The following is a 12,660-nucleotide window of genomic DNA, read 5'->3' as shown; positions in this document are numbered from 1 at the left end:
AACTACAAAAAAATAAATAAAAATAAAAATAAAAATAAAAATTATTTTAATAAAAAATAAAGAAAATGACTTAGCTCTCCTCTTCTTTTTCTTTTTCGTTTTCCCGCTTTTTTAATTCCCTCCTTTCTTTCCCCCCTTTTGTTCCCCAACCCCTTTAACAAAAATATCCCCAATTTCAAAAATTCCCAAAATACTATCTCTCTCTCTCTATCGACTGCAAGCAGCGGCAAGGGGGGACGACGGCGGCCAACGAGCGACGACGGTGAGCAGCGATTGACGACGGCTAGCAGCTGCAGCAGCAGTGGCGGTGCGGCATCTCAGATACCTTTGCCGATACCTTCGTCGTTGGGTAAGCCTTCTTCTCTCATGATATACAGAGTTTGGTGCATTGTTTCCTAATTTTGTTTATTTATTTCTCTTTCAGAAATATAGGTTTTATTTATTTATCTCTCATGACATACAAACTTGGTTCTTTTGTTTATTTATTTCTCTTTCAGAAATTAATCGAATCGATTCGTAAACTTATAGCTAACCTTTTTCTTTCTTTTTTGTCTTTTTTTTTTTGGGTGTGTTGGTGACAAGTGAAACAACAAAGACTTACGTCGAAGATCTGATAATCTGACAGAAACCCGCATCGAAATTTGTTGATTTTCGTGTATATTTTGCAATTTTGATATCTGGGTCGTTCTTCGATTTGTGATGGGTTGGAGATACAGGGCTCGTTTCTTCCTGATTGCTGCTGTTGTAATCATTTGGGTCACCTCTACAGAAGTCACCCAGGTGGTCATACTTCTTTCTCTAATTTCATTTCTAGTTTAAGGTTTTAAAATTCTGTATTTGCAATGTATGTTCTGCATGTTTGTATGCATAGCTCATGTACCTTCATTTATATGGTGAAGTTTATACATTTGCCTAAGTTGATGAATTCTTGATTGTTTTTGAGGAATTGCCAATGAGATTTGAATTAAAAGCCTGAAATGTCAATTGGGATTCAAATAAAAAGTAAAAGATTCAATAACACTAGTTTGATTGTTAAAAAGCTTATTGCAACTATTCATTTTCGTGTGTACCCCCAGAAAAACTGGAGGAAAATAAAGCAAAATAGAAGTGAAAACTTAAATACTTTGGACTGTCTTGGTTTTTGGAAAAAAGGGAAAGATTTTATTCCATGTGGAAAAAATTGAATTATCTGGAAATAACATGAAAATAAGATGGAAAATCATTGGAAGTTGGAACTAAGAAAGAAATATGCATTGGAGGTTGGAGGCCTGAACAGAGTTTTGAATTTTTTTATTTTCCCAAGGCCCCTCAATAACCCTTCTCTAATTAGCCTATTGATATATGCCCAAGGCATGCACTTTAAGTACTGAAAAATCCTTCACTTTTCTTTTTTTTCCCTGATGAACTGTTGTTTTGTGGCATAAATATGCAAGAACTCATTAATTTAAAGTGGTGTTTCATGTGTCCTCAATTGACTGTAAAAGTATGCTTTATTTTTTTTCTCCATTTTTTATTCATATGACTAATGAATTACTAATAAAAAAGGGCTTAACTGTTAAGGGAGTCTAATGCAATTATGTCAAAAGTGTAGGGCTAATTGTATTTTCCCTAACTTAAGGGAGGTGAGGTGAGTGTAATTTGCCCTTAAATATTTGATCCATCAATGTTTTTATATTTTGTTCCTCGTAATTAATGTTTTATATTTGATCCATCAATTATGTAAAGAAGAAGAAAAAGAAGAATGGTCATGTTTTAATGTTTTATTTATAATCTTTTAATGGTCATTTTTTTCTTTTGGGAGCCAAAAAATCAACTAGGATTTACACGTAGTTATGGGTCAGAATCCCTCATAACTATCACGTCTCATAGCCAATTCTGCTGCACAGATAGCACAAATCTGATAGCCTTGCCATAGGTTGTCAAGGGTTTTTCTTATAAGTGAGAGCCCTTTAGGTAGGGTTCATTTAAATTTATCATCAGTCTGACTCAGTGAGAGAGAGAGAGAGAGAGAGAGAGAGAGAGAGAGTGAGTTTCTATCAATAACATCCCTAGTGCTAGGAGTTTCGTGCTATTTGTTTTGACTTTTATCTTTTTGTTTATACGAGGACTTCTTGTCCTCTTTCCTTCTTCTTGCTTTTTTATTAAAATTCTTTATTGAAGCTCAAATAAAAAAAAGTGTTTCTATCAATAAAAGTCTCATGAGAATCATATTTCCACTTGTGCAACCTCTCCAATGAATCTTCAAACTGTTTGTAGTTGTCAGATTACCTATCGGCAAACCACTTATTTATACCAAAAAGAGGGTTATAGAGAAGTTCATCTCTACCACTGTCAAGTCCTTCCACTTTTGAAGCACCATGAGATAACACTCGTAACTAATCAAGGCACTTGTTCCAGAATTCTCTGACCATCCTCTTCTTTGTTAAAAGAGCATGTATACATATATTCTCTGACCATCCTTCCACTTTTGGGATTCATGTTAAAAGGAATTAGAAGAACAAAATGTGTGATTTACCTAATGATGATTAAGGGAAACTAAGGAAATATATGCCACTCTAGGTTTGGCCCAGTCTGGGTATTGGGATTAATTTGGCCATCCCAAATCCAATCCTTAAAAACATTCAAACTGCAGTCTCGCCTGTTACGTTGTTATATATGGCTGTAAAGTGAATTTGACTGATATGTTAATATTTTGTAAACTTTCCACTGATATGTAATTTTCCCTTAGTAGTATTAGTTCAAATCTTAATCCTATACAATGTAAGCTAGGGGGCTGAAAAAATGGCCATGTGAGGTGCATATTATCCCTATGAATGGAAGTAGATGGAGAATGACGTCTTTATTGATTTAATTTTTCACTAGCTTGACTTCCACTCACTCGTGCTTCACTAGCTTGACTTCACTCAATTGTACTGTGTGGGTTGAGAAACATGGCTAGTGTGAATGCAATGGTCATGTTTTAATGTTTTAATGTTGTGCGAAGGTATTTTTCATGTTTTAATCCTTTTTATTTTCTGATTACACTGAGAAGTTTGAATGGTCATGACCGCTGGACACATTGAAGTATTGCTAAAGTTTTGTTCATTTTTTTGGTACATCATACATATGTTTTTGGTACATCATTTTTTTGAACGCTGGACATATTTGGTACATCATACATATGTTTTTAAAAAATAAAATGAGATTAAAAAAATTGGGCCCTAGAAGATTTGAGTCCTAATATTGTTCCAGAGACAAAATTTAGATCTTGTGATGGATGTAAACCTCCTTCCGAACAAATTGTCCTACAATTGGCATTTGATTAAGTGCAACTTTGGATCTTGTGACCATTCTGGTTGAATAAGTTGGTATGATTCCTTTTATTTATTTTTTTGTTAGTGCACATCATCCAATAGTGATTTCCCTATAAGCCATGCTAGTCAACTTTCAAATCCGTTCCTTAGTTTGCCGCTTGAATTTGGAAAATGTGAATCATGTGGTGCTGCGGAACCCGGGACATGCGAAGGTATTTTTCATGTTTTAATCCAATTTATTTTCTGATTACATTGAGAAGTTTGAATGGTCATGACCGCTGGACACATTGAAGTATTGCTAAAGTTTTGTTCATTTGTTTACCTTTCAAGTCACTTTGGGTATATAGAATTACCAATTCCAGTATATCATCCTTCCCATGTGAGCGAACTAAAGCGGTTGTTGAGCCTGGTTTGCTTTAAGTGCTTGAAGTTGAGAAGTGGGAAGGTAATGGATATGTTTATAGAAGGCTTCACGTAAAATCTATTTGTCATAAGTAATTAAATCCTTTTGCTTTCTTGATTGAGAGGGTAGCAGATTATTGTGTTGTGTTATGGAAAGTGTAAGTTTCTGCCACTGCATCCTCAGAAGTCATGCTCTGCCACTAATATTAACTTCAATACTGTTTACTCCTCTTAGGACTGCCAACATTGCTTTATACTTGTCTTTATAAGTTTCTATTACTTTTTTGGGGTTTATTAGTTTGCATGCTTCTATTACACTTCGTGCCATATCCACTGGAGCTTGTTGCACAGAATCCTGCTTTCTTTGTGTCTTTTCATTGCTCCTTGATATTTGATTTCCTCTCTTATGTGGTGAAACATAATGTCACTAAGATATATGCCTATGCTAGTTGCTCATACTATTGTTTTGTGCTTGGACCAGTTTATGCAGATGGAAGTATTTGTCTGGATATTCTAATTTGTGGTGCCTTCTGCCCTGCCCTCTCTACCACTGCATATCATGCTCGAGGTTAGGTATTTGCCCCTGATTTGTGTGCAGTCTAGATCTGGAAAATATCTTATCAAGTAGTAGATAGATCGAACCCACCTTGATGCTTCTCACAGTTCATAATCTGAAATCTTATTGAATTACTTCCCCTTATTTGTCTTACATGCAAGTCTTCAATCCACTACTTATATTGCTTTCTTGGATTTTATCTCGTAGTTATTACCCTTACTTTAGGAGTCATTTGGAAAGGAATGAAACTTGTTTTGAAAACAGGTGAAGACACCTTTTTGTTTCAAATTTTGGAAAACTTTCAGATTGTTCCCCCTCCTTTTTTTTTGGAAACGAAAACAGCTGCAAACATGTCTTTCTTTGTAGTTTTCAAAATTTTGAAAACAAAAATGTTACAAAACTGGCATTTTCCTTTTGTTTCTACTGATTCACAATGTCCTAAATCTGACTGGTTCTGAAGTAGGCTAGTTACGGAAATTCATACAGCTGTTTGAAACTTAATGAAAATTCCTGATGTGTGTTTTGTTGAATGTCGGACAGTTCCCTCCCAGTGGCATTATGCAGCCAGGAGGTCACTACTTGCAGCAACACCAACAAGCTCAGCAGATGACTCCCCAATCGCTCATGGCTGCACGTTCTTCTATGCTCTACAGCCAACAACAGTTCTCGGCACTGCAACAACAGCAAGCCTTGCACAGCCAGCTTGGCATGAGTTCCGGTGGAAGCAGTGGACTTCACATGCTTCAAAGCGAGGCTAATAGTTCTGGAACCACCGGTGGGGCACTCGGAGCTGGAGGGTTTCCTGATTTTGGGCGTGGCTCCACTGGGGAAGGCTTGCAGGCTTCTGGAAGGGGAAAGCAAGAGATCGGATCTTCTGAAGGGCAAGGTGGCGGGAGCTCAGGAGGACATGGTGGTGAGGGGGGCGAGTCTCTTTATTTGAAGGCTAGTGAAGATGGTAATTGAGAGGTAAGACGTTCTTGGCTTAGTGACCTATTTTAACTTCTGAACTTGTAGGTAAGTTTAGGCAGGATGATTAAGTATTTTGAAAGAACGGAGGATTAGCTGCTAGTAGACTTCTAGTTATGTGATACAAACTGTCAGGATTGCTTTCCAAGCTCAGGTTTTGTGCCTGAAGTTTTAAGATGATGTGTGTTATATGATAGTGTATTATGTAAATCATGTAGGTTATATGATGGTGTGCTTTGATCTTTGTTAACTGTGTTTGTTTCTGCTTTCTTGATTTTCTTGAATTGGTTCAATCACCACCTTCACAACTGCCTTTTTTTGTTTTGGGTGTGGCTTTACTGTTACTTTCATGACTTGGGTTTGACATAAAAAATTTGCATTTAGAACTTCAATTTGGTCCCAAACCTGATTATCCAGTGAATTTCCCTGTTTTAGTATAGTTTGGTGAGCAATTGTAAATCATTTTCCCAAATTTCTCAGCTTTTTGCCAACATCTCGTTGATTTCTGTTTTTTAATTAAAATATATGAAGCATATTATAGCTACCCTGGACATTACTATTGTATCAGATTTTTTCAGTATCAATGGAGCAATAATTGTGGCCTTGTGTTTATCTTTTGTTTAAGCAGAATGCTTGATGTTGGAGTATTTACCGAAATAAACAAATAAAGAGTCATCACCATGAAAAATATCGGATTTGACTAATTCAGCAAATTAGCTTACAATCATGACGGATGTCCAATGTATTAAGGCATGTTTGGCATAATTTTAAAAAGTCAAAAAGTTATTATTTTATTTAAGTCACATCATCTTTTTATTATATCATTTTAAACTCAATTCATTCTCACCTCATATTTCATAAAAAGTCAAAAAGTACACTTATTTAGATCATTCTAAAAATCACCTTTAAATGTGTTTTCATATTACATTTTTAAATATATGAATATACAATGTGTTTTGAAAATGTGTTTTAAAATGTGTTTTGCTTCAGCTTTACTCTTCTCACAACAAACTGCTGTGAATGATTCATTCAAGTGATGATTATGCCTAATTTTGTGAGTTTGTTCTTCTTTTGAATTTGGGAAAATTACTACATGAATCGATTTGGATTTGAAATTTTATTTCTTTATTTCTCAAGTATATTCGTTATAGAATATGATTAGTCAACATTCAATTCGTGATTAATGGGTATAAACTTCACTAAAATTGTAAAACAATTCATGTCAAATATTTGGGACACTAAACAAGCTTAGTTATAGATTAATTGAGAGAGAGAGAGAGCATGGCTTCAAACTTGGTCTTTTGTTTTAATTAATGTTTTTAGAGTCTGCTTTTAGGTTTCCATATATTCTTGGATTTTTTGCATTTATGATTGTCATTATGTTGCTATGCCCCCATGGTTATTTGCATTATTTTGAAACGTATTTACTTCGCTGAATTGTTATGCTCATGGGTCATGGCATTGGTATAGTTATTTTGAATTGCTTTGTATAATCTCTTTCATGGTTAGTCAATTATTGTTATTATTATTATTTGTAGTTCATTTGCATCTGTTCAGGTTTTCCTTAATTTCTTTTCCCCTGTCTTTCATTTGCATTTGTGATTAATGACCTTTGTGTCTTAATTTCTTTTTCTTTTTTCTCTATGCAAAAACCTATGTTAGTTAAACCTATGTTATGTAATAACTGTATTAATTTGTTTTCTATCCAAACTCGGATCTGATAGATGTTAGTTGTTGCTGTAAAGTGATAAAATTAGAAAGATTAATAACAGAGGATGAAATGATTGATAACCATAGAGATGTGGACAGCAAAGTAGGTTTATTTTCTGTAAGGTTCTCATAGGTGTTTTCTATTATTTAGATGGTTTTATATATATTCTATCAACATAATTGTTGAATTAATCATTGAGAAATGAGTTATAATTGATAATGTAAATAGAGTCTTAATGCTCAAATGACTAACGACATTCATGGCAAGGTAATAATTCAGTAAATAGAGTCTTAATGGCAAGGTAATAATTCAGTAATAATTCAGTAACGACATTCTCAGATGTGTTTTTTCATTTATAGTTTCATTTATAGTTTGAACCCATGTTGGCCACTCCATGCATACTATCCCTTGGATTTAGTGTGGCAAAATAGCAGCCAACCTTTCATTAATTGTTAACAGGCTCATAGATATAACATAACAACTTGGGGCACGTGTTTATGCGTGGTGTGTATTAAATTCATACTGTGCAATCATTTTACTAATAAATAAATGAGCAAAACTGGCAAATGCATGTAATAAACTCAGCAGTTTGTCAATTGTTCAAGCATGACTCTACCATACCAAATAGATATAACTTCTAGGAATGTTTTGATTCCACAAAGCTACTGGTCACTAGTTCAGGTATGATGTTTTTTTGATTTTTCCCATTTTTCTCATTGCAGTCATTGCTCTGTGATCCAAACCCAAACCCAAGCCCAAATGCAGGTTTCCCCTTTTTCTCATTTCAGTCAATGCTCTGTGATCCAAATGCAAACTCACCTGCAAATTCAGAAGCAGCATTGTTGTTTTGTGAGAACAAGCGTGAATACAACCGGAGGGTGCGTGAAATTGTTGAGCAGAGCTGGACAGAAGACTAAATCTCTCTTGCTTTGGGTGTTATAGGACGTAATTAAGCTGCTTCAAATCACTAATCTTCCTCGTTGTAGGTGGCTGGTCTGATTTTCTCTGGTGTTTGTGTATCATTGCTGTATTAATTACAAATGTAATAGAAAGTATTATGTTTACAGGTTGTAATTTAAATTATTGACGTTGGTTATTCATGTATTATGTATGTGATTTAAATCATGGTTATTCATGTATTATGTTGAATGCTTTAATGGTTGATAATATATTTTAGTGTTGATGGATTATATTATTTATACAGGGTACATGTAATATAAATGAATACAGGTTGTTTACAATTTTTTTTTTTTTTTTAAAAAAAACATAAAATTATTTGGCCACCAAATGTTTTGGTAGCCAAATAGGTAATCAAAAGTTTTGGCTACTAATAATTTAGTAGCAAAAACATAACCCAAAACGTTTTTGCCACCAAATAATTAGTAGCTAAAAAATTTGAGAATGAGAGAAATAAACTATTGGCTACTAAATTTTTTAGTCACGGAAAAAATGGTATCATTTGGCGACTAAAACTTTTGGTGGCAAAAAGTAAAAAAATGAATCTTAATAGGTTTTTGGCTACGAACAGTTTTAGTCGGCAAAAGTCACCACGCCTAAGGTAGAACTTTTAGTGACTAAATGGTTAGTAGCCAAAAGTTTAATAAAATGAAAAATAATATTTTTGGCGACTAAATTCTTTAGTCCCTAAATGTAGTAATGTTGTCACTAAAACTTATTCCCGACAAAAAATTTTAGTCGCTGAAAATTTAACTTATTTTATTTCAACACTTTTGGCGACTAAATATTTAGTCGCCAAAACATACCCTTTCCCGACTACTCAGAGTTTGGTAGCCGAATGTTCACTTTTGGCGACTAATATTTTAGTCGCCAAAAGATAACCTTTGCCGACTAACCAGAGTTTAGTAGCCAAAACGTTCACTTTCAGCGACCAAAAATTTTTTAGTCGCCAATACTATCGCCGACAGCGTATAGGCGACTAGTTTGGCGACAAAATATTTTAGTCGCTAATTGTTTCGGCGACCAAAAATGGGGCTTTTGGCGACCAATATTTTGGTCGCCAAAAGTGGCATTTCCTGTAGTGAGAAAAAGAAATAAGTGAGTTGAGTACAGGCCAAAAAAAGTAAAAGTATATATACTAATCTTAAAAAATAAATAAAAAATAAAAAATGGACAAGCATTCTTATGAGATAAAGAAACGTACCACTTTTTTGGGTGAATAGAAGAAACGTATCACAAGTCTCTTTTTAATTCTTCTCTTGAAATAAATTGTGAAAAATTGCACTTCAGTGCTTGTCTGAAAATAAATAAATATTTCAGTGGTAAATTTTATTAATTTTACCATTGATTTATAATTTTCTCAAATAAATTTATCTTATCTAAAAGTTGAGACTAACGTGCATGTGACCAAATCGTCTATAACACCCACCCTTGACTAGTACTCCTTCGTGACCACCGGATCACAACCTATAAGCAATGTGACTAGCCCCAATGAGCCATGAGGCATGGACCTAGATATGTCCACATAGCCTTAACTCTATCAAGTTCACGGTCCAAAAATGCTTGGGACTTAGTTATGTTATGCTGTATGCTATTTTTTTTTTCCCCTCTCCAATAAATTTTCAATCATATGATCATATTTTAAAATTTTTGTATTTCAAAATTCTCAATATACTGCATAATGAAGAATGCATTAGAGATGAAATTTTGAAAACAATGACATTGTCACGTTATAACTCTCCAATCCAAATCCAAGTAACAACGATCCTCCAACCATACATGTAATCACAACAATGCAAGAAACAAATACGACTCATGATTTGTGAAAGTCCAATTAGGGATCGCTTCAAATTAGTTTGAAATTCTTCATCCCAATTCTCTATTTACCTGTTATTTAAAATCAATCTTTATAATATTACACCAAGCTCTTTGACCCATCTTTTAAATTGTGTTCAAATTTTAAACTTATTAAGAGATTTATATTAAAAAATAATATAAAAACTTTAACTTACATTTCAATTAATTTCTCGTCACATTTTCTTCCTCTCGCAAATTGGTAAAATAGAATAGATAGCGGATTTGGTTTGGGACCATTACATGTTTGTAATAGAAAATTTTCATTATATATTTAATCATAAATATAAATATAATTTGATCAACGTAATTTTTTGTTGAAAGCATATACTTGATGAATTTTACATATTGAGCGATTTAGATCATAGAGTAGGACTCACCAAGACCTAACAATATTGTTTCTAGACTGGAGAGAAACTGTTATTTTATTTTAAATTAAAAAAATTATTATACTTACCATTAAATGATTTAAGGGGAAATTACAAAAAAAAAAAAAAAAAAAACACAGGGTTTAGCACCTTTTTCAAATTAAACCCCAGGTTTCCAATTTTGACAATTTGTACCCCACCACCCATGTTGCAATCCGATCCCCCCATCCATCTCCGTCTCTACTAGTTAACGGAAGACTGATTTGGGCGCCAAAATTGCCCTAATCTTCACGATTTAGGGCAAAAGACACCCCTCCATTGTGATTTACAGCTCCATGCAACCCACCTAGTGATTCAACCTGCGATTGAAGCCACACATCGAAGGAAGACAGCAATTTCATAGTTGATTTTCCAAAAAACTTTGGACTCTGAGACAGAGGTAAGAAATGGGTTTGTTTTTTTGTTGTTTTATATGAGTTTTCCCCTTTCATTTTTCTCCATTGTTGACCTTCTTTTTTTATTATTCGTTTATGACATTGTTTTTCTCTCCATTGTCGGTGTACACTTATTGTTTATTGCTTTGTGACATTGCTTTTGTCTCCGACTGTATGCATGCCTCTGTATCACTGAATACATTGTGGTCCCAAGGTCTCCATTATTTTTGTAGGGTCTTCTGTGACTGCCTTTCTGTCATATTTTGTCTCCATAAATAGAGAATTGTGAGCCAAGTTGCTTTATATGAGGGTTTTGTTTTTTTTAATATGCTTTGTTTTGCAAGTAGACACATAGTTATTGTTATTATTGTTTTGTTTATGTATGGATGCAGTAATGGCAACTTTTGTTAAAGTTTTGATACATCACAGTGGCTATTTTATTGAGAATGATGAAAGGAGTTATTTTGGGGGTAATGTGGATGTATTTGATGCAGTTGATATTGATAAATTATCTATCCTAGAGATTAGTTGCATGTTGAAGGAATTGGGTGTTTTTTATTGCAAACATATTTTCTATAGGATTCCCAACAAAAATTTGGTCTTAGGGTTAAGAGTGTTGGCTAATGATGATGATATTAGAGAAATGTATTCTTTGTTGGAAAATACAAATACCTTAGAGCTGTTTATTGAGCATCATATAATGTAGATATTGCTCATCCTGTGTTATTCCTTACCGATGTGCCTGTGAAAGATGTGAAAAATGATGGAAATTACAACAATGATCACTGTCAAGAGGACTCAAACACTGATAGCGATGGCAATGATGACCCATCATACATGGATTTCTCAAATAGTAGTGATGATGATGATCCTGATCTTGATGACATCATGTTTGATAGTAATGTTGAGAGAAATGCCAATGAAGAAGGGCTTAAAGATGGTCATGAGTACGAAGTGAATGATGCAGATTCATCTAAAGAAGAATTGGTTACCCCTACAGGCTCTGATGATGAGGATAATAACAACATGCCTAAGTACCCTGAATTTAGGCCTGAGGTTGATATGCAGAACATAGAATTCAAACTAGGAATGTTGTTTAGTACCGCAAATGAGTTCAAAGATGTTGTCAAGGAATATGCAGTAAAAGGAGGATATGATGTGAAATTTACTAAAAGTGAAAAATGGAAGATTCAAGTGAATTGTAGTGTTGAGTGTGAATGGAGACTGTATGCATCCAAGATGTCACGCCCCAAAAATAATCCCACATAACTATTACATCAACCCACTTTCAAAATGAGATATTGACCAATTTCATTTACATAATTCCAATTATTTACCACAGTATTCTCACATGCTATTATACCTTTATTTAGACACTAGTACATGAATCTATAGCATGTAGAAGAAATCATTTAAATCACAACGAATAAGGCCCTCAAGGGCTTACAAGTTCCAAGGCAATAGCCCGGTTACACATATTGGTCTCTCGGACCCAAACACATTAGCCCTTGGCTTACAAAAAATATCACAACAAAATAAGAGTTAAACTACTCTTCTTCAAAACATTTCCACGCCCTTAGCTTGGCGGGATCACCACATCTTTACCTACACCAAATCCCATAGGGGTGAGCACAAAGCCCAGTAGAGATTCCTCACAAAGTATATACAGTTATGCCAATTCCTTCAATGTTAAAAATGCATATGTAATGCCATGCAAGTGCCAATAATGAAGGAAAATTTTATTTCAATGCACTATTTCAAAATCATCATGTTCTCAATAATATTCAATGCACTATTTTAAATTCACCATGTTCTTAATAATATTTAGCAATCTCATCAATTTCAAATTTTCAATATTTAAATCAATAGGGGTGGTAAATACGACACTGGTAATCCCTAGGCTAGTGTCTGCAAGTAGACTCTACGAGTACTACCAAACTATCATTTTTATCGGTATTAACTGGAAGGCTCGACACCTATCCGCGCGATTTTTTGGTCTTTCACTAAGGACATTCAGGCCAACTTAACAAGTTCAACTACACCCCATATCCGGACTTATCACCGTATTTACCCCATAAACATTTCCATTAGTTCTCATTACAATGATCTTCCTCAAAAT

The 12,660-nt window shown here is 34.2% G+C and overlaps 1 protein-coding gene across 3 annotated transcripts; it reads left to right on the top strand.

The window, feature by feature from the left end:
- Nucleotides 1-205: 205 nt before the first annotated feature.
- On the top strand, nt 206-8,127 carry LOC145794796 (GRF-interacting factor 1-like). 3 transcript variants are annotated; one of them, XM_082877152.1, is made up of 4 exons: nt 206-349; nt 583-780; nt 4,792-5,217; nt 7,651-8,127. In XM_082877152.1, the coding sequence occupies exons 2-3, from the start codon at nt 700-702 to the stop codon at nt 5,212-5,214; spliced, it is 504 nt and encodes a 167-aa protein (XP_082733278.1). In that variant the 5' UTR covers nt 206-349; nt 583-699; the 3' UTR covers nt 5,215-5,217; nt 7,651-8,127. The 3 variants fall into 3 exon arrangements, with proteins under 3 accessions (XP_082733278.1, XP_082733293.1, XP_082733287.1); XM_082877167.1 differs by lacking the exons at nt 206-349; nt 583-780 and adding exons at nt 3,626-3,738; nt 4,177-4,263; XM_082877161.1 differs by lacking the exons at nt 206-349; nt 583-780 and adding an exon at nt 3,853-4,263.
- Nucleotides 8,128-12,660: the final 4,533 nt, after the last annotated feature.

This window comes from Camellia sinensis, chromosome 1 (genome assembly GCF_055761805.1).
Source record: "Camellia sinensis isolate YWXY chromosome 1, ASM5576180v1, whole genome shotgun sequence".
Taxonomy (NCBI): domain Eukaryota; kingdom Viridiplantae; phylum Streptophyta; class Magnoliopsida; order Ericales; family Theaceae; genus Camellia; species Camellia sinensis.
The sequence above is the reverse complement of the archived record's forward strand: the minus strand, read 5'-3'. Positions and strand labels throughout refer to the sequence as shown.

Coding starts and splice junctions, on each gene's coding strand:
- LOC145794796 (XM_082877152.1), top strand. CDS start 700: ATGGGTTGGAGATACAGGGCTCGTTTCTTCCTGATTGCTGCTGTTGTA. Junction 781..4,791: donor CCTCTACAGAAGTCACCCAG/GTGGTCATACTT, acceptor AATGTCGGACAG/TTCCCTCCCAGTGGCATTAT.